Below are 21,172 nucleotides of genomic sequence, written 5' to 3'. Positions count from 1 at the left end.
TTTCCAGTTAGTGCCACCATGATATGAAAGCTGGTGCACTCACAATGCATTCAGTAGAACATGCAATATTCTGTGCACAATCCAAACTATGAGTGTATACGCACAGGAGCCAGAACGCATTCTTAAAACTGATCACACAGTTTTAGTTAAGAAAATAAAATCGCAGTATGCAATGGATCACGCACACACACATGCACACATGCTCAAACACACACGCACACCCACACACACGCAACACACACACACACGCGCACGCATACACACACGCACACACACACCCACACAACACACACACACACATGCACGCACACACACGCACACACACGCACACGCATACACACACCACACACCACACACACACCACACACACACACACACCCCCACACACACACACATGCACGCACACACACACAAACTCACACACACACACACACACACACAGAGGCATCTGAGTTGTAGGGAACACAGCAGTCTCGCAGTGCCAGTGCCGCTGGAGGGTTCCCCTTCGTCAGCAATCTGCAGCGATTCTGGCAGCATCTTACTGCTCCCTTCCTTCCTGCCATTTCTAGAGTTAAAGACCAAACTCAACAACAACAGCCCTCAGTATCAATACCTGCTTTCTTACACAAGGCCCTAACATGAACACCACACCAATCTATTGACATTGTATTCCTGAACCACATTTAATCCTAAGTGCATTTGTTCGTGGATTTGGGGCACGTGTAATTTGTCAAACGATTAGGCTATTTCTTGCAAAAGTACCCACGCCATGACCTGGCTCGAAAAAGTTGCACTCGATACTTCACTTGAGAATAGCAACTCCACATAGTGGTGACAGCTGTGGTATACAAACCAATATTGTCAACAAAAACAGAACTTTTCAGTAAGAATATCTGAAAGTGTATTTATCCCTCTGTCTGACCTCCAGCCACCTGCAACTCAAAAACAATTGACTACTGTCCAAAATTCCTCAACTTCCTATGGCAGATGAAATATGCTTTTTAGGCAAAGTGACACCTCTGCGACCACTTATATTCTCATCACACTGTTCTATTCTGTTTACAAAGCAAATAACAGACAATGTGCAAAGTTACAGCTCAAACAACAATGAAAGCACACAGTTCAATGTCCGGTGTTAATTCGAATCATGAGTATACATGAGTCCAATTGGGACCGTATACACTCTGTAAGAGTTGGTTTAACACTGAACATTTTACTGCGAAGTAGCAAACATCTACACTAGGCTGCAGAACACTGCAACAGGGTAGCAGAAGCTTGCTCTTCCAGTCACCACATTCACGTGAAGTGACTGTTGAAGATTGCCAAAAAGCACAATTTAATGTAAATTTGCTTTCTAGCAAATGAAAACGGAATAGGGAAATGTAGGACAAAATACAGAACAGTAGCAGGTTCCAGCTCTTCAAATGTTATAATACGCATTTATAGCAGACTTCAGATATTTATACCAGATTTTTAAAAATATTTCAGTTGGCTAGCTCGCATTTAGTTAATATAGTCAAAGCAAGCCACTGCCCTCAAAAACAATGCACTGCGGATTCAAGGTACAACTTCCAGCTCCGTAGCTACTGCCGAGATTGTTATTTTCCCGTGCACCTCGAGGATAGGTAAGCAGGTATGCAACCGAACATTGATCATTGCGATGCGCTGAAAACAGAGACCGCGTTACATCGCCGTCACCTGAACTGCTCTTGGCAGCTGGAGTTCGTCCCTCCGCCTGCTCCCTCGAAAGGTCGTAGTTTTGTATTTACCCGGCACAGTCCAGCTTAATTAGCTGGACACTTGTTCTACTCACTCAGAAGGAGGACATCGCCACTGTAGCTGCGCCACAGCTGGTCGCTCCTTAGCCCCTTCGCGCACGTACCCCGCCTCCGACTGTCACAGGACTATCAGCTGATTGGCGACTTCGGAAGAAGCGCAGATTCAAGGAATAGCCACGAAAGAAGGATCTGGTAATAATCCATTGTTGGAATTCAAGTGCCATTGCAGGTTTTTTTAACGAGTAACCAGCCAACATTTTCGAGTTTAGCCTGATTTGGCATGGGCAGCAGTCTTAATAAAAACGTCTACGTACGTGTCTAGCTAGGCTATTTTTTTTCAAGTCTGCTGTGCGTGGATGCTGAGAACCGTCATTTACGTGAGTGGTACCCACGATGATAATTATTCTGCAGCGACCTCTGGAGGCTTTCTCGCGAAAATGTCAGCCGTGTTTACGCACAGACCTCACATTCTTTATTCTGACTTAATTCTAAAAGTCCCCCCCTCCCCTCCTTTTTGTCTTCATTTTATGTGTGTACACAGAACATTTCGTGCGGCAGTTGAATCTGTGTCTACAGCACTTCTCTTTGCTGCATATACTACTTTTTGAAGATGTCTTTTGTATAAAGGTATTTTCTAACAGTTGCACAAATGAACAAAAAGCTACGGGAAGTTTTCATTTATTAAGAGCAATGCATTTATGTAATTGGTAACTGGATTCTTTATTTCAGGATAGAAATGATTTCCTATTCCTGTTTTCAGTATTTCTCCCCTTTGAGTGGTAAGACTAAATCAATCCTGTAGTTGCTTCTCTGTATAAAAAAAGTTTTATTCACCAAATTGTTACAAAAGCCACATACTGCATCATGACCCTTGGACACCTACTAAAATATCTGAATCTAAAAATGGTATAATACCTCAGAATTGGGATCAGAGCCAATGTATTATCCTTGAAGCCACACAATGCGCAAATTGATAAAGCCAAGATTAGTGTTTCATTGCCAGTTTGGTAAAACAATTACAACAAAAGCAACAAGGCTTTTGAAGTATGGTGATTGAAGCAGTCCTTCAAAGTCCTTTCTGTAATTATCAAATATTTGACTTCCACTTGTTTCAAGGTGTACGTCATTAATGTCTGTCTGTATTTGATTTTCCTACATGTCAGTTTGCTCATTTGTATATTGTCATGGTCTTTTCCTTCCTTCACTCCTTCATTGAACTTCAGTCAACAAAAATACATTTAAAATGTATTTAAATTGAGATTTTCCTTTGAGGTCATTTTTTAATTTTAATTAAAAATATATATGTAATCAAAAAGAATTTTGTTTATTTGGCATTGAGCATAAAACTTGACACAAAACACAATCTATAAAAGGCTTCCGTAACCCAGAGAAAGTGTCAGTAGCGCATACAGTATAACGTACCGAGTGAATAAAAGCCCTGCCACAGTGCCCATTCCTGGACATGCTAACGCTAGCACCGTATCCTTATTGTTCCCACACAGTGACACCGACACATTACAATGCGTACGTGGACTCACCGCTGCTGAAGGTATAAGGGAAACATGTTTTCTGGTGGCCTCCTTGGCTGAGTTGTTGAGAAGAAAAGAATTCGACCCTGCTCACTTATCGCATTATGGAGCATCTGACCCGCGGCCTACCATGCGCAACTGGTTAGCTTAATCAAGTTACAGCCGTTAAACATATGGTTACTAAGGAGCATAACAGCACTTTTATGTATGTTCTGAAATGAGCTGCTAGCCTGTCCCTGTGCTTAAAGAAGAACTAACATGTATGGCATTCATTGTATGTCTCGTATGGAAGTAGAACTGAAATCTGTAAGTTTGTTAAATATTGGACCTATGCAGACAGAAAATATGGTATGGGGTTTGGAAGAAGTTGTTTTATGTGATAACTTGCAGCCTGAATTATTGTTCAGCACTGTCCACTTTTATCTCCACAGAAGAACTTTTTCAACATTCAAATATGCCAGTCCATATGCAATGTATATTGCAAATAAGTGAAAAATTCATCTTGCAGAAAAATTGATTTGAGTGAGCAGAATATCCCTAAGATTTTGGTCTACCTGCTTTGAATGTCATAGCCTTAAGACCACCTTCTCTTATTTTGAGGGTTAACGCTCTTTTGTCCTTTACGTCATCCGTAGTTGTGACGGCCTTGGTTGGCAACGCAGTGACGCTTTTCGTTTCCAAGCACAAGGAGACGGCCAAACGCTTGCATCAAGGAGGTTAAAAGATACCGGTTTGCTTGATAGAAACTACGCTTTAAACACATAAACCTCGGAATAGAATACGTTTCGCGCAGCAATAATTGCTGTATATAAATGTTTTGATTATTTTTATATATTGCTATAAAAGGGCTAGTTAGCTGTCTAGCTAGCTAACATTAGCTATCCAACGCCCGAGAACTGTTACCGAAATGGTAAGTAGCTTGCTGGCTAGCTAGCTAGCTAGCTATATAGTTTAAGTGTGGAATGCTTTTCACCAACGTTTTAATTAGAGGTATTCTTATTTCCTACAGAATATGTAACATTAGCTACTGCCGGTATGTTGAAACACAGTACTTTATAAAGGTGAAAACAACACATCACATCTCAGATTGTTAGACTAGATATCTATTGACAGTGAATATAAATTAGAAGTGCTGACGGGCCATTTGCTCAGATTTTAATTCCAAATGGACTAGCTAAATGAACTATGTATTGGTAGGTAGTTGCTAACGTCAAAGCTACCAAGCAAGCGAGATCGGTGACATGTGGTGGATGGATTACAGTAACGTTAGCTGGTGTGTTTAGCTATGTTAGATTCGTTCATTCAGTATTAACGTTAATTAAGCTGTTATTCATTGTTGTTCTCTTACGTGTGAGCAGGCTGACTTGTTAATTAGTGAACACGCAGTAGAGTTTACATAGCTAATGTTATTATCTTTTTCTTGTTTTTGTAACATATGTGTGTTTGGTAGTTAACACGCTTTTTTCTATTAATGTGTACTGACTGCTAGTATAATCGCATTAGTTTTCCTTATTTCGTATGGTGCTTGCCAAGGCTAACTGAAAATGATCAGCTCACAGGTGATGGAAGCTTGTTATCTAGCCTGAGCTAAATTGATGCACCTAACTTAGCTAGCAATACTGTTCTGATGTGATTGATTGTAGCCAGCTATAACAGCCAAAAGATACAGCAAGAATACCTTAACAGTTAGAATAAGTATTTTAAGAAGTGAAATTGTGTTTTGTCTCTCCTTGGAATGTGTATGGAGAAACCATCATTTTTATAAAATCAGGTTGAGCAAGAATTCAGGGTCCTTGCACAGAGGTCTGATCACTGCTTCACAACCCAGTTCCTGGAGATCTACAATCCTGTGAGTTTTCACACCAACCCTAACAAAGCACACCTCAGTCAAACAACTAGAGATGTTCTTGAGCTGCTAAGCAGTAATATCAGGTGTGCCAAATTACGGTTGGAATGAAAACCTACAGGACGGTAGATCTCTAGGAACAAGATTGGGAACCACTGATATAAGACATGAATGCATTGTAGCAAGCGTCTTTGCCAGTGTGGGGCAGTGTAACCTAACATAAAAGCACAGTAAGCAATTGTTCCACCCCAGGTAGCACACTGTGCGGGTTACGCATTGCATGCACCACTTAGCATTTACTGAAACGGGAAAGTGACCCTGACCCTGCCCGAGGCCAAACTTGAACAGGTGCAGATGTCTGTACTTAGTTCTTTTATTGAACCCAGTCATGTTTGAGGAGGCTTACTGAATAAATGATATGATGCAGTTCGGAATATCAGGTTTTTGTGAATCGTATTTGAATTTGGCAGGGGTGTCTGGTTAACAACAGTTGTTTTTTCTGCGTCCGCGCATAGGCTGAGTTTGGCTTCAATGAGCACCATCAGAATGAAGTGGTCAACTATATGCGGTTTGCACGCTCTAAGAGGGCCCTGAGGCTCAAGACGATTGACTCCTGCTTCCAGGACCTCAAAGACAGCAGGTGACTACTCAGACAGCTTCATGTGTGGGCCACATGTCTCAGTATACCGTCAAAAGTGCACTGCAGAATTCAGTAATGCCTCCTGCTTCCAGTGTTCTTATGTTGATACAGTGTCACTTTGGGCAATGTGAATGTGAATACTATGCAAGTGCTGTTTATCTCCTAGTGGTTTCACTGCAAATACCACCAGTACTCTTACTACACTCTTTTACTGCATATTTTTCACACTGGATGGTTTCACTGGATGTGAAACCATCCAGTGTTCTTATGTTGATACAGTGTCACTTTGGGCAATGTGAATGTGAATACTATGCAAGTGCTGTTTATCTCCTAGTGTTTATACTGCAAATACCACCAGTACTGTTACTACACTCTTTTACTGCATATTTTTCACTGGATGGTTTCACATCTGTAGCAATGTATGAAACAACTATGGCACAAATTTTTTGAATTGTATTCATTTATTAATGGAAACGTATCAAGCACCTATCCACTTTTTTCATAGAATAAATGAAATAATAATTAATAAAAAAGAAAAAAAAAATACATTTTGTGTTTCCTCATGTTTGCTATATATTTTCCCTAAATCTGGAACCATCAGTGGACAGTGTGCAGAGAATTAGAAGGGACAAATACTTTTTCATGCCGCTGTATACTGTTTCCCTCATGTATGATGCCATGTTGGTGAAAGGTTGGACAGAACGCCCTCTGAGCATTGTCTCAGTTCTTGTACCTCTTCTGCTCATAACCGTCGACTCTCCACGATCCGTTTTGGACGGCCGATCCATGACCTTGCGACCCCGCGACCCTGTGACCCGCGACCCTGCGTGCAGGCTGACGGAGGAGACCTTCACGGCGGACGAGGTGGCGGAGATGCTGGAGGGCCTGCGGGCGGTGGTCCGGGGCGAGGTGGAGACGGAGCTCATCAACGCGGCCCACACCAACGTGCTGCTGCTGCGGCAGCTCTTCTCCCAGGCCGAGAAGTTCTACCTCAAGCTGCAGACGGACGTCTCCGAGCTGGAGAACAGGTCGGCTCTCCGCTGGGGTGGCGGGGAGGGGGAAGAGAAAGAACAGACCAGGGGTCCTCGGTCTTATCAGGAAAGGGGCTGGCGTGGGTGCAGGCTTTTGTTTCTACCAGACCTGGGTCCAATAAGTACTGGTTTTGGATTAAAGTACTTTTCTGTGCTCTGTTGATCTTGCCTGGTTTCATTGAGCTTGCCGATATGACCAGAAGGCGGGGTTTGCACTTTTTGAGAGAATTTCATTGGTTCCCATACACCAGACAAGATCAGTAAAGCGTATAAAAGTATTTGGATCCAAAATAAATATGTATTTGACCCAGGTCTGGTTCCTACCAAACCAAGCAGTAACACACCTGATTCTAATAATCAAGGGCCTTAACAAAGACTCTAGTGGTTGATTAGCAAAATCAGGCATGTAAATGTTTGGTTGGCCATTTCTGCATTAGATTGAGGACCCCTAGATTAGACTATGCTTTACAGGAGCCTTTTCAGGCTGGGTTGTGGTGAACAGTTGAGAGATACCTGTGGACAGTGGGGCACACATAAACTAGAGGTTACTTGTGTTACTGTACTAGTGAAGGCTATGGATGTCTGGGCATCTTAAAAGAGGTCAACATTTTATATTTAGCATTTTTACTTATGATTATTTAATGTGATTGGAAACATTCTTGGAGCTAGTCAGGATAATTGCCTTTCTTATCTGTAAAACAATAGTGCCTCGTTCTTGAGTGTGAGCCTGGAAGTTAATCCAACTGCTATCCTGCCACCGTGCACTACAAATGAGAAATGCTGGTAGATTAACTGATTGCAGGGAGTCCACTTTTTCTATGAGTCATGCACTAAGCAGAAACTAACGCTCATGCAACTTCACCTTTTTCTGTCAACAGCATTGTCTGTTTTCTGCATCTGTTTTCTTCTGTGGATTATAGATTCATATCTGACCACATAGTTGTTTGCTGCTGTTAGTTCATCAGTCAAAGCAACCGGTAGTGATCTGTATCGCAGGCCAGCCAGTTCCACAATGGTTTACACACACTACTTGTAAGGACTTCAGCGTCTCCCAGGAATAAATCTCAAGAGCCTGTGATTTGGACATTCAGGCTTTGCAGAACTGGAAAAAAACAGAGAGACAAACAGAAGATCACTCCTTTGAGGTGAAGTTACATAAATTAGATTCAAAGGTGTGAGCTGTGGCAAGGCCTGTGCTTTTAACGGCTCGAAGCGCATCTGAAATTACATCACACAGGCGGAGGTAAGGTGTGCACAGGTGCATTTCAGGTCGCCTCAGTTCTCATCTATGGCAGTCTTTCAGTCACAGAAACCCACTTCCTGCCTCTGTTTCAAAAGTGAAGCTAGGCGTTCCCATAAAAAAAGTCAACATCTTTGATTCTTGTCTTTTTTCAGTTTGACATGGTTGATGTACACAAATCTCATGTGCTGGCCTTCGTTGGAAACGGGCACGGCTAGTTAGAATTTGGTGTCTCTGAGTGGGAGACGACAAGGGAAATCTTGTTGGCTTTAGCGTTTGCTTTTCTAACGCTTTTGTTTCTGTGTTAGCTTCAGGGCATCATTCGTCCTGCAGCATTTGTCATGGCTACAGTAGGAGAATCATTCCTGTGCAGTGGGTAATTTCTCCTACTAACTGAACAGCACGACCTCGTACAGGTGTGGCCATCGCCTGTGCCTAGCACCTGTGCTAGTACTCCTCGTCGTCATGTGAACGTGAATGTTCCTGCAGGAACGGCAAGCAAACTAGGGTCGTAAAATCAGTCGGAGCAGAGCGTACCTTCCCCTGCCACCCTGGGATTTGTCCATACAGCTGCGAGCAATGTCCTCAGCTGCTCCTCCATTGCAAGTCACGGCAGTGGGTGAAGGCTTGGAAGCATACCAACTCACGTTCCAGGGAAGTGATAGGAGAGTGTACTGTATGTGCCGTCCGTGAATACTTTCAATACCATCAATCAAAAAAACGAACACGTATGGAAAGTATAGAATCTACCAAAATGTAATAAATGACTGTATTTGCATAAATGACAAAGAATGTTATCTGAAGAGAAATCTTTAAAGTCGGCATTCCTCAGTGAAGTAACTGTGTGGGAAATTATGTAGTAATGGGATTTTATACATGCAGTATCATGTTTTTCTTTGATACATACAGTATCATACATACGGTTTCAGTATCATTTTATACATACTGTGTCTTGAAATATTGACCCTTGTGATTAGAGCTGGACTTGATTTTGTAATGGCATTGGCCCTTACAAAATCAGATTAAACAGATCAGATTATAACATAAGGGAGTTTTATAGTGGGACAGCTACACTGCAATTTACAACTACAAAGACATATCCCGTCAATGCCCATGGTAGGGGTGGGCAAGGTTTACCATGTAATTAATTATGAGCAGGAAGGACCACAGCTGCAGCAATCTGACTGCGTTAGGCATCAAAGGGAACCGGAATGGGGAAAGGAGGGAAAAGAAGTAACAGGGATCAGCAGAAATTTGGTTTGAGAACAGATGTCTTGGTGAGTGACTGACGCTAGTGACACTGATTGTTAGCTTGTTCACATCAGCACTTTAGGTGAAGCTACTTTACAGACCAAGTTTTTTTTAAATGTCACATTGTATCTAATTTTATTTCACTGCATCTAGTGTTCAGAACTAGCTAGCTAGCGTACATAGCATTGATTATCATCATCTCATAGCCATGCCTATCCAATGAGTACTGATAGCCACGGTAGCTAGTCTAGCTACATGCTACAAAACCGGCAAAATATAACGTAGCTTAACTAGCTACGTTTTGATTTTGTGCACAGTAAAACATCCACTGTTATTTCAACTTTAACAGATGTACTCTAAGAGTAGATTAACACCGAACAGTTTGCTGCGTGTGAAGATAGTAGGTAGCTACCTAGCTAGTTGGTTATCCAGTTGTCACTCATATTGATAACTGTGACTGCATTATATTTTCTCAGCTAGTTAGCTAGAAAGCAGTAAAAAATACCTACAAGATGCTGGGATGTATAGCCAAAAATATCGAGTGTATATAGGTTTTAATTATCTTAGACCTTAGTTGGAGTATTGTGTGCTGTTCTGGGGACTGTACTACAAGAAAGATATCAAGGCTCTGGAAAAGGTTCAAAGAAGAGCAACCAAATTGATTCCAGGTATGAAAGATAAAAGCAATGAGGAAATACTTAAGATGCTTAATCTCTTCAAGTTTAGTAATAGGAGACTTAGGGGTGATTTGATTGAAGCTTTTAAATTCATAAAGGGGATCAACAAAGTGAACTACAAGAGATTCTTCTGGTTGAGTTATGTTAGAACAAGAGGACATAAATGGAAGTTACAAAAGGTAAATTCCATGCAGACATTAGAAAGAATTTTTCACACAGAGAGTAGTCAATGTGTGGAATAGCCTGCCAGGTCACGTGGTAGAGGCAGAAACTCTGGGGATTTTCAAGACTAGGCTTGATACAGTACATTACATTACATTACATTTATTTGGCAGACGCTTTTATCCAAAGCGACGTACAAAAAGTGCATTTCATGGTCATAGACAACTGCTAAACACAGGTTCAGTAAGGTACAATACTTATTTTGTACAGCTATTTCTAGCCAAGAACACAGTTTAGTTCACACAGTGAACACTATTCAGACCTAAACTCTGCAAAGCCAACTAGGCAGAAGAATAAGCTACAGTATTAGGAGAAATACAAATTACCAAAAAGTGTTAGATACTATCTAGTCTGTAGGTAATCAGAGCACTAATCTAGTCAGGAAAATGGCATGCATTTTTGGGCTGAATGGCCTGTTCTTGTCATCATGTTATATTATGTTATGTTACGATCACTAGCAATACATCATTGTCTATACACCACCACCTCTACCAATCTGGCCCAGAATCTTAGGTGATGGGAGACTACTAAAGCTATGAGCTGAGAGTGTAATGACTGTGTTGTGTTCTTCAGCCTTGCTCAGCTGTTCAGACGCATTACTTTTTAAAACATTTTTCCTCAGAAAAATGTGATTTATAGGGTGGAGTTATGTGCAGCTTGCGCAAACACAATATTTCCCCATTTCGGCAAACTGCTATAGGAGTTTTGTAACTGGCTAGACGGCTAGGCGCAGAGTGACTAGCCTCTACCGTGCTATTATGGCTAGTTTGAGCCCAAGGGGGATTCCTTACTGTGTGTCCTGGCCTTTTTTTTGCACTTCTGCCCTTGCCGGAAAAAACAAAATTAAATCATATGAGTCCTGCATGATGAATGCTGTAAAAAAAATGTGCTATAGACATTACTCTTTAATGGAGCTTTAAGTGAATAATTAAAGTGCAATAAGATTCTGCAGTGCATGCGTACAGTTTCACAAGAATATTAAGGCTTTAAGGTGTAAAGGTCACAAATATGTGATCGTAATGCTCTCCGCTGAACAGTCTAATGCTCATGTAACAATCACAACTGGTAACTGGAAGCAATGGCGTTCTAGAACACTGACTTAGAATTTTGAAAAAAAAAAAAAACCTGCTCTTCAAAAGGGTAAAAGTGGCAGTGGTCGATGTGTTTTGTAATAGACCTTATATTAAATGTATGTTTTACGCCAGCATTGTCCATTAGAAACACCTCTGCTTTTTCCTCTTGCGTTCGAGTGACCGATAAAAAAGCAGATTTTTTGTGTGTTTTAGCAGATAATAGTGCTTTATAATAATTCGGGCCACGCTAAGACGCAGTGGGGCTGGGTTATTTTGATAGCTGCGCTCAGGTAGAAGTATGCTGACATGGCATGCTGGATTCCAAACGCCTGTCTTCACAGGCAGGGGGGATTGAGAAGGAGGGGGAAAGCGTCTTTCTTTTGGCGAACTACCTCCCACCGGACGGACCTGAACTTGTTACGAGCGCACTGCCAAAGGACACAAAAAAGAGATTGATAGCCACAGCGGCGAGAGTATGGATTTGGGCAGAAACGCAAGCCTGGAGGGGTTCTGCTGTCTATGGAGGGAGAGAGAGAGGGAGAGAGGGAGAGAGAGAGAGGGGGAGAGAGGGAGAGAGAGAGGGAGAGAGAGGGCCAACTCTTCCAACACTCCCCAAAAATCCCCCAAAACTTCAATAATGGGTTCAGTTGAAATATACAGCACTATATTTCATTTGCTTTATGATGTGATACACTGTTGATGTGCAAAAGGAGAACTTTCAGAGGCCTGCTCGTGCACTGGAGTCTCCTATACCATTTAATACTCTGAAAGGTTTAAAAAAAAAAACAAATCAGACTAAATAGTGCCTACAGTGAAGAGTCGCTCCTATTCCAGCTGGAGTAGTAACATATTTACCGTTAACCGCAAGAATCTGAATTGCATTGAAATTGTGCTGCCTCCAACTTTTTATTTGTGCTGCCCAGAGCACTAATGGCAGCTGTAGTCTCTCTGCCTTCCTGGTGCGTTTCAGGGACCTGTTGGAGCAGGTGGCGGAGTTTGAGAAAGCCGAATTTAAAAGCACCAACAAAAAGGTGAGCGAAAAAGCGAGCGTACGTGCGGTCACAAGCGCGCATACCTTTCAGCGAAAGCATTCTGATCTGATTGAATTCAGGCATTTTCTTGGCGTTTGTTTGAGTTCCTTCCATGGTGTAACACACTACTTGATATTCATTGGACAGAAATACCATAACCAGCTTGCAACTTTGCTTGCAACTAGTTATCGCAGGCCAAAGTGATATAAAATAAAATTGTCTCTAATGTGTTTCATTGCATGCATTATAACATAATTGCATGTCATTTGTTATAAGCTGGCCATAATGTACATGCAGGCTTTTCACAAGGGTTATGGTCAATATTTAGATGGAAAAAAAAAAAAGTATTTAAAAAAAAAAAAAAATATATTTTGAAGACCAGCTTCAAGTAAAGTGCAACCTCTTGTATTTACCTTCTATTATTGTTTAATCTCCTATAGACAGCTCAGGAGTCCAGCAAACCTAAACTGGCCCCTTTGAATGAAGGCGGGGTGTCAGAGCTGCTCAACAAGGTGAGTAATTTCTGGAGAAATCGTGTGTGGTCTTTCATTTTGGCTCAACGGTTTCCACACACTTTCCTGAAAATCCGTTGGTTGTGGTGACTGTCAGACTGTGGGATTCCATGCTGACCAGTCATGTGTGCGATGACAGGGGGAGAGCCCTGTTGGCTGAAACCCTATGGCCTACATGGCACCATGTTGAGTTATACATCCCCCTGTGTGTGGCTGCAAGGTCACAGGTGGCATTGGCAGGATTAGCACACACAAAACCAATAACCCGACCAGTGATTGGTCACGGTATTTATTTTGCACCAATCATCGGTTGTGCTATTAGGATTGCGTGTGCTGACAGGTTTTGCACGTGCTAAAGGTTTTACTAAATAATGTTTTTATTGGATGCAAGGCCCGACAGCTCCTTTTACAGGATTATCAGAACCCTAGGTAACCTTATTTACAGCTTGATGGTCTCCTGGAATTGTATTGCTTTATCCTGTGAAATGGGTTGATAGTACTGTATTAATGCTAATCGAAAGGTAACATACTGATGATCATTTTAGCAGTAATTTGTGTATTTGTTCAGACTAACTCTGCGGTGTATTGCGTAGTTAGCCCTATGCAATCCTCCTGATTTGTGTAATGTGCTCCTACAAGGAACAAAAAGACATCTCTTTATTTTTCACTTGCAGGAGATCGGTCGTTTGCAGGAGGAGAACGACAAGCTGAAGTCCAGGCTTCGGATGTTGGAGTCGCAGGTATGTCTCTGCATCTGTTTAGCGAGCCCTCAGGTACATGCAGTGGTCCTCACCATGTTTATTAATGGTGTGACAATGCAGGTTTATTCCAGTTCGTTATAAACATTTTTGGTAGCGCAATGCAACGCAACACAAGCGTAGGTGTCAAGCTTTGCACCAAGGGGGCGCTGTGGCAGGCAAGGCGAAGCCGTCTTCGTCCGTTTGTGCTTTCTTCCACCTGGTCTTTCACAACTGTCGTGGATCACCCCGTTGAGGAGGGCCGCGCGCTTGTAGTTGTCATTTGCGTTTGAGCGCTTACGCGGGGTGTGTTTCAGGCCTTACGTTACACCCCCGAATTTCGGGCGCTTGAGTGCTGATAGCTCCCCCTTGTGGAGAATCTTCAGCCTGCTGAATGTGAGTGAGCGTGAGTGTGTGTGTGAGTTACAAGCGAGGTCCGTGAGGTGCTTCACATCTGAAAATGAGGTCACATTTGTTTTGTTTCCTTACTCACTCTACCACCCTGTCGGATTTAAGTCACGGGTTGTTGTCTTATCGGCGAATCTACAGCCGCCTTCACGTCCTGAGCTGAACGGCAGTCTGTACCTTCAACCTTTACATTACATTACATTCATTTGGCAGACGCTTTTATCCAAAGCGACGTACAAAAGTGCATTTTCATGATCGTAGACAACTGCTGAACACGGGTTCAGTAAGGTACAATTACTTATTTTGTACAGCTATTTCTAGCCGAGAACAATGAACACTATCCTGGTCTAACATCTGCAAAGCCAACTAGGCAGAAGAATAAGCTACAGTATTAGGACAAATACAATTTACCAAGAAGTGCAGGGATGGGGCAACATGTAACAAGTGACAGGAAAAAGGGTATTTTTTAAATTTTATTTTTTTATATTTATACAGCGTGGTGGTGGTTAGTCTAGGTATAGTCTGAAGAGATGAGTCTTCAGGCCACGGCGGAAGATGGATAGTGAGGGGGAGGTTCGGAGAGGGACGGGGAGTTCGTTCCAACCCATGCGTGGGGCCAGGAGCACCAAACCCAACCTCATTACATTACCGGCATTTAGCTGATGCTCTTATCCAGAGCGACACAGCATTTACATTGCATCCATTTATGCAGCTGGAAATATACTGGAGCAATGCAGGTCAAGTGTACAAGGGCACAACGGCAGTACCCTAGCGGGGAATCGAACCTGCGACCTTTAGGTTACAAGACCAACTCCTTACCCATTATACTACACTGCCACCTCACTTTAGGTTTCCACAGGTTTCCCTGTGGTCAGTCCTCATTCACCCCGTGGGCATGTACACGCAGAGAGAGTGAACGCGTGGGAGCTGCTAGCCGATTGTGTTGCGATACCGTGTCCTTACACATATTTCCTATAATGGACAGAGATTATAGGAAACCAAAACAACGCTTGAACCAAAATGACACTCTTGAAGAACGGCTTAGCGTACGAACCCACCGTTTCTGAAAGCCCAGGGCGACTCTAGCCCTTTATTTTCAGGCAGGTTGATCTCTTGCATTTTTTTTATCTGCTTGCCCTGATCTTACCGACTACCGACTACTTGTATTTTTTCCATAGATTGCGTTGTTGCCGTTCTCGTTGTTAGTGTTAATCAGTTTAACCATCAGGGTCCAAGTTGAACTATGCGGTTGTTCCCTGCACTTGGACCGGTACTTCTCTCTAGGGGTTTTGTCGTACTTGTTCCTGGTTATGGTTATACACTTTGTTGTACGTCGCTCTGGATAAGAGCGTCTGCCAAATGCCTGTAATGTAATGTAATACCCATACACGGTTAAGATATATAGATATCTATATATATATACACAAGTGAAACTAACAGTGACAGTTAAGAAAACAAACACCTACCTAAATCCAACCCCTCATATATAAATACACAAGTGAAACTAACAGTGACAGTTAAGAAAACAAACACCTACTTAAATCCCACTCCTAACCCAACACAAAACCAGCAACCAAACCAGAGACGCAAACCCAAACTCGAAGTCTTTTCAGAAATTACGATCGATACACAGAAGTCAAAATAGCACGAAGTCAAAATAGCAATACAGGAGTGAACTAACATTCAAATCCAAGTCACTGGGGTGTAACTGACAATATTCGCTATATATAGGTGTGGATCTGTTCCTCATTGGCCGCCAGGCAGGTCCGCAGAAGAGGATTGGGGAGAAAACACCTCCGCAGTCGCAGTTCCAGTGGAATATCCTGGATGCATATTGGAACGTACTCATCGGCCTGTAACCTACACCACATGGTAACAGACTGTTTTTTTTTTGCTTCCAGGCTACAAGTGCGTTGGATGAGAAGTGGAAGGTGGAGCAGACCCTGAGGGACCTACAGAGGGTCCAGGGGGACCAACAGGTATGGGAGAGCGACCGGTAGAGAGATCGCAGGATAGATACAGGAATTTAATATTGCTTTATGCATTATTTTTAGGGTTATTAAGTAGACTTTCCAGTTTCACTTTTATAAATATTGTAAAAGAGTAAGTTTTTCGAAATGTAAGTTCTCAGCTCTGTGTTGATAGGTAAGTGTCTTTTCAGTGGCTACTTGGCTGTCAGTGAACATTTGGTCCATTGTGGAAATGTATGCATGCGCTAAAGAATGAATTCACTTTAAACGGTTAAATACATCAATCTGTCAGTACGTTTACGAGTTCATGTGAAAGAAGACACTTTTCAGTGAACTATATGTGAATTTTGAAGATTATCTCAGGACAGAAAGGCTGTTGACAGCAGAACCTGTATGTATTTGCCCAGTTTCTGCATAAAGAACATAACAGAACGTGCAATAATCTTTAATGTTTGTCCTCTAAATCAGGGGTGTCAAACTCCAGTGCTGGAGGGCCGCAGTCTCTGCTGGTATTCGCGATTTCCTTTCCGTCAGCAGACAGTTTAGGCCGTGGAGACCAGGTGTGCAGAGTCTTTAGCCAATCAGTCACCAGCTGTGCAGCCTCCTTAGCCAATCAGCAACTTAGATTCAGCACTTACTGTTAGTGCAGGAACACACGAAGGACCTGCAGACACAGCAGCCCTGCAGGATTTGAGTCTGAGAGCCCTGCTCTAAGTTCTCTCTGTGGTCTTAACGATAGTGTCACTCGGACGTTAGAGGCAGTTATAGGCGTAGTCTTTGTCACCCTTTCGCGTTTATTTGTCTTTAAATTGCTGTTTCTCTTTCGTTTGCTTCCTGGAATGTTATTGGTATGTATCCCTACCGTCAGTGTCTTATCCTCCTCAGATTGGAACAAAATACAATATGTCTGAATTTCATAGCAATCGTAGCAATTACCCCGTTACTTTCTCATTGTTACTATATTTCATCATACTGTATAATAGTCTAATGGCAGTTACAACATGGTAGTGACTCTAACCCAAGCACTTGTTGATGCTTTTTGCCTGGCCTCACCACTGTTACCAATGTTGACTGAATTAAACCCCCCCCTAAAAAAACTCTCGTGCAGATTTTTCACAATTTGACGTCATAAGTTCTTAGAAATCCCCCATCTACCATTGACTCGCATAAATTTGAATATTTTTCCAGTAAAACTTCCCCTATTAGATCTCTCTAAAAGCCCCCTGCATTTGGGGGGGGGTGAATCCCCCTAATGTGGCCACCCTGACTGTTTCCTCTCCCCCTCCCCTCGCGGCCCAGCGGTCGCTGCGGTCCCAGGAGATCGACGGGCTGGAGGAGACGGTGGCCGCGCTGAGGGCCCAGTTCCAGGACACGCTGGGCGCCAGCACCGCCACGCAGGAGGACCTGCAGCACAACCTGGTCGCCGCCAAGCACGACCTGCTGCGCGTGCAGGAGCAGCTGGCCCAGGCCGAGAAGGTTCCCCCCGGCAACGGCGTCCCTCACGCACGCACACACACACAGACACACACACACACACACACACACACACGCACACAGACACACACACACCCACACACACACACACACACACACGACCACATGCCCACTGGGAATATTCGCACTTATTTAAGACACACGACACTAACACACAAATACACACACACACATTATAGCATTATAAAGACAACAGCACATCACGTATACAATGCGCACACACAACACACGACGTACACACACAACATTGCTTACACACGGTGGCCGGCTGAGGGCCCAGTTCCAGGACACGCTGGGCGCCAGCACCGCACACGATGAGGACCTGCAGCACAACCTGGTCGCGCCAAGCACGACCTGCTGCGACTCAGGAGCAGCTGGCCCAGCACAGAAGTTCCCCACGCACGGCGCCTCCACGCACAGCACACACACGACCACCACACACACACACACACACACGCACACAGACACACACACACCCACACACACACACACACGCACACTGAGCCACATGCCCCTTACTGGGGAATATTGCTCTTATTTTAAGATACAGCACATTTAAATAATAATAATACAAACACATTTTATTTATGTATTTATTTTTAAAGCTGTTAAATATATTTATGTTTTTATATAATAGGACAAATAACCTTGGCTGTTACAAAGGAAATGTTGCTTAACTACTGTGTGTGCGTGCTTGTTTGCGTGCCTGTGTGTGTGTGCGTGCTTGTGTGCGTGTGTGTGTATATGTGCGTGCCTGTGTGCATTCCTGTTTGTGTGTACTTGCGTGCGTGTGTGTGTGTGTGTTTGCGCGCTTGCCTGCGTGTGTGTGACTTCGGTAGGAGCTGGAGAAGAAGTTCCAGCAGACTGCTGCCTATCGCAACATGAAGGAAATCTTGACCAAGAAGAATGAGCAAATCAAGGAGATTAGAAAGCGTTTGCAGAAGTGAGCAGCAGCACCTAGCGTGCAGCAGGGCATCATGTTACATCACGTCAAATGACATAATTTCAAGTCACATCACATCCCAACATATTCCTTATGCCAGGGATAGCCTACCCTGTTCCTGGAGCTCTACCATCCTGTAGGCTTTCACTCAAACCCTAACAAAGCGCACCTCATTCTACAGCTAGAGCAGGGCTGCCCAACCCTGTTCCTGTAGATCTACCCTGCATCCTGTAGGTCTTCATTTCAGCCCTATGAGAGCGCGCCTCCTTGAGCTGCTAATTAGCAGAGTCAGGTGTGCCAAATTAGGGTTGAAATGAAAACCTTCAGGGCGGTAGATCTCCAGGAGCAGGGCTGGGAACCACTGCCTTACGCTATCATCACACAGTCATGCGTGCGCGTTTGCTGGGCAATGAAATGAGATTGGAGTACATGAATATGAGTTGAGTGATTCTTGTAGGTCCGTCCTCCAAAGCCAGGAAGTGCATAAAGGACTTTTTGTAGTCCTTGATTAAATGTCTGTAAGTAGGTGCCAGGGCCCATATACATAAAGCGTCAAAGAATACTTTACAGTACATTACATTTATTTGGCAGACGCTTTTATCCAAAGCAACGGACTATAAGTGCATACCAAAGGTCATTGGAACAGCTACAAAACGCGGGTCCAATAAGATACAATACTCATTTTGTACAGCTGTTCATAGCCATGAACACATTAAGTGCAGTTCACACAGTGGACATCACTCTGACCTAACCTATGCTAAGTCAAACTAGGAGGCAAGCTACAACATCAAGACAGTGATACAAGGCCAGAATGCTAGTGCTGACAGGGATCACTTTTCTGTTTTAGCTCATAACGAGTAAGATGAGGGTGTGGACAGGGAACAGCAGATGCCAGATCAGCTCTCCCACTCCCACTGAGATTAATATCAGTTCTGATTTAAATAATAGTGTTTATAATACGTTCATTTTTTCGCAGGTATGAGCCGGATGAGTGATCAAACTGAGAACACGCTCTGGTGGGATAACATGGAGAAGGCAACGAGAGGGAACGAGATATGCTGCAGCACCTGAAGCACGAGCTCTCCCACAACCTTGCTTTCTACTTCAGTCAAGCACATGATCTTTGGACGGAGGAAGACGTTGGAAAACGTGAACTGAGAAATGTTGCGTAACAGTAAACATTGGTCACCCTGTCAAGAAATTCCCCATCTGCTGATGTTGTCGACTTATTATTAGACCTGAGTAGGAAGTGTAAACACACAAGAGTAGAAAGGCTGTTTGTCAGTGGTTAGTCTGACCTGGACTGCAAGGAGGACTTTTACAGTCACAGATCCTATAGTTGCTGGACGAACCGAATATTGAATATTTCTTTTTTTGCTCTGTAGTTTAAGTTCTGTCACATTCCAGTTGGGAAAAGCTCTGCATTTGTTTTCTCAAAACGAGGCAATGCTTCCTTTTCCCTTATTGATAATGTATATATTTTGTACATCTCTGTGCACAGGGAGCGATTCGCTGATAAATGAGGGACGTTGTTTTTTTACGATCTTTTTCCCATTTAAATTGTCTGAACGACTTTAAGAGTCATGGTGACACTGCAGTTTCGGTGTGACAAAGTGTGTGTGCTGTCATTGGCCGCCTGCAAAAATAAACGCAGCGACAATTATTTAACAAGCTTCAGTTCCTCCTTCACATCCTCCTCCTCCTAGAACGCAGCTCGCCGGACGCTGAGGATCATGGGACGGGGGGCTCTGGGACGTGACGCGGGACACGCGAACCGACCCTGACTTGCGTGTAGATTCCACGCCCCACCCCCCCACCCCCACCCCCACCCCCCCCCCCCCCACCCCCCTCCTCGCAACAAACCGGGATCTGACACCTTATCACAGAAAGAACCAACCGGTCAAATGCGCGCATCTCAATAAAAGTCATTTAGAAACAGCATTGGGACTCCCAGAACGCGGTTGCCGCAGCCACCTGACGGAAGGTGAACGGGTTAACACCTGCCTCACGAAGGGATACGAGGCGGCAGACCTGTGCGCTTGATTGACACTCTGCAGCGAGAGCGTGTTTCCACAGGGGAAGGTATGCCCGTAAAAGCACATACAGGCCTGGCCACACCCAAACAGCGCACTCGCAGAGACCCGGCCAACGGCTCCCGGAGGCTTTCAAGACCAGGCAGCGGCTGCTGTCACTCCCGCGCGCTTCGTACACAAATTCCTCATTTTATAACTGTAATATCTGGGGGAGACAAAAAAAAAAAAAAAAGAGCATTGATTTCTGGCAAATTTTCTGGCAAATTCCCCATCTTCAGTCTGCTCTCTGTAAAGCGTCTCTCTGACGGTTCTAAGTAAGAAAGCGCTGCACAAAATAAAGTCAAAATAAAAACTGTTTGGTTTTGATTTGATTTGATTAGGGGGAGAAAGACCACTGGAGGGGGGGCGGCAGTGGTGGGGGGGGGGAGCAGTATTTTCTGCTTGCTTGGGTGTGTGTTCACTCTCCCAGTGAACTCTCCTGTGTCTGAAAGTACCTAGCGCTGTGCGTGGACGCACTCACCGATAACTGCCCTTTCCTGCAGGTAGTCAGTCACCTGCTGGCTTGATCTTGATGTGCCACACATATGACCCCACAAGCATATGACTGTTATTTTACTGAAACAAACACCCCCGTGGCATTAGAGCACTTATTTAACGTGAAGGTGGGAGTAGTGGTTTTCGGAGAACGAAATGACTCGGAATATATCCGTCTGCAATGCAACCCCTGCAATTTCGGGGAAAAAGCATGGATATAAAA

The 21,172-nt window shown here is 43.6% G+C and overlaps 2 protein-coding genes across 6 annotated transcripts in view; one reads left to right on the top strand and one right to left on the bottom strand.

The window, feature by feature from the left end:
- Positions 1–3,453, bottom strand: part of LOC135260726 (dnaJ homolog subfamily C member 13-like) — a 38,820-nt gene extending 35,367 nt beyond the window's left edge. Inside the window, exon 1 of the mRNA XM_064346193.1 lies at positions 3,317–3,453. Within this exon, the coding sequence (XP_064202263.1) occupies positions 3,317–3,420 (104 nt within the window). The 5' untranslated portion in view covers positions 3,421–3,453. The remainder of the gene's footprint in view (positions 1–3,316) is intronic.
- Positions 3,201–20,045, top strand: LOC135260725 (leucine zipper transcription factor-like protein 1). 5 transcript variants are annotated; one of them, XM_064346189.1, is made up of 10 exons: positions 3,201–3,327; positions 5,669–5,793; positions 6,627–6,821; positions 12,258–12,318; positions 12,759–12,830; positions 13,505–13,570; positions 15,877–15,954; positions 17,263–17,421; positions 18,279–18,382; positions 19,359–20,045. In XM_064346189.1, the coding sequence occupies exons 1-10, from the start codon at positions 3,241–3,243 to the stop codon at positions 19,375–19,377; spliced, it is 966 nt and encodes a 321-aa protein (XP_064202259.1). In that variant the 5' UTR covers positions 3,201–3,240; the 3' UTR covers positions 19,378–20,045. The 5 variants fall into 5 exon arrangements, with proteins under 5 accessions (XP_064202259.1, XP_064202257.1, XP_064202260.1 ...); XM_064346187.1 differs by having other exon boundaries at positions 17,245–17,421; XM_064346190.1 differs by lacking the exon at positions 3,201–3,327 and adding an exon at positions 3,578–3,613 and having other exon boundaries at positions 17,245–17,421.
- The last annotated feature ends 1,127 nt before the right edge of the window (positions 20,046–21,172 follow it).

The sequence above is a fragment of the Anguilla rostrata genome, chromosome 8, assembly GCF_018555375.3.
Source record: "Anguilla rostrata isolate EN2019 chromosome 8, ASM1855537v3, whole genome shotgun sequence".
NCBI lineage: Eukaryota > Metazoa > Chordata > Actinopteri > Anguilliformes > Anguillidae > Anguilla > Anguilla rostrata.
This window is presented reverse-complemented; position numbering and strand designations above follow the sequence as displayed.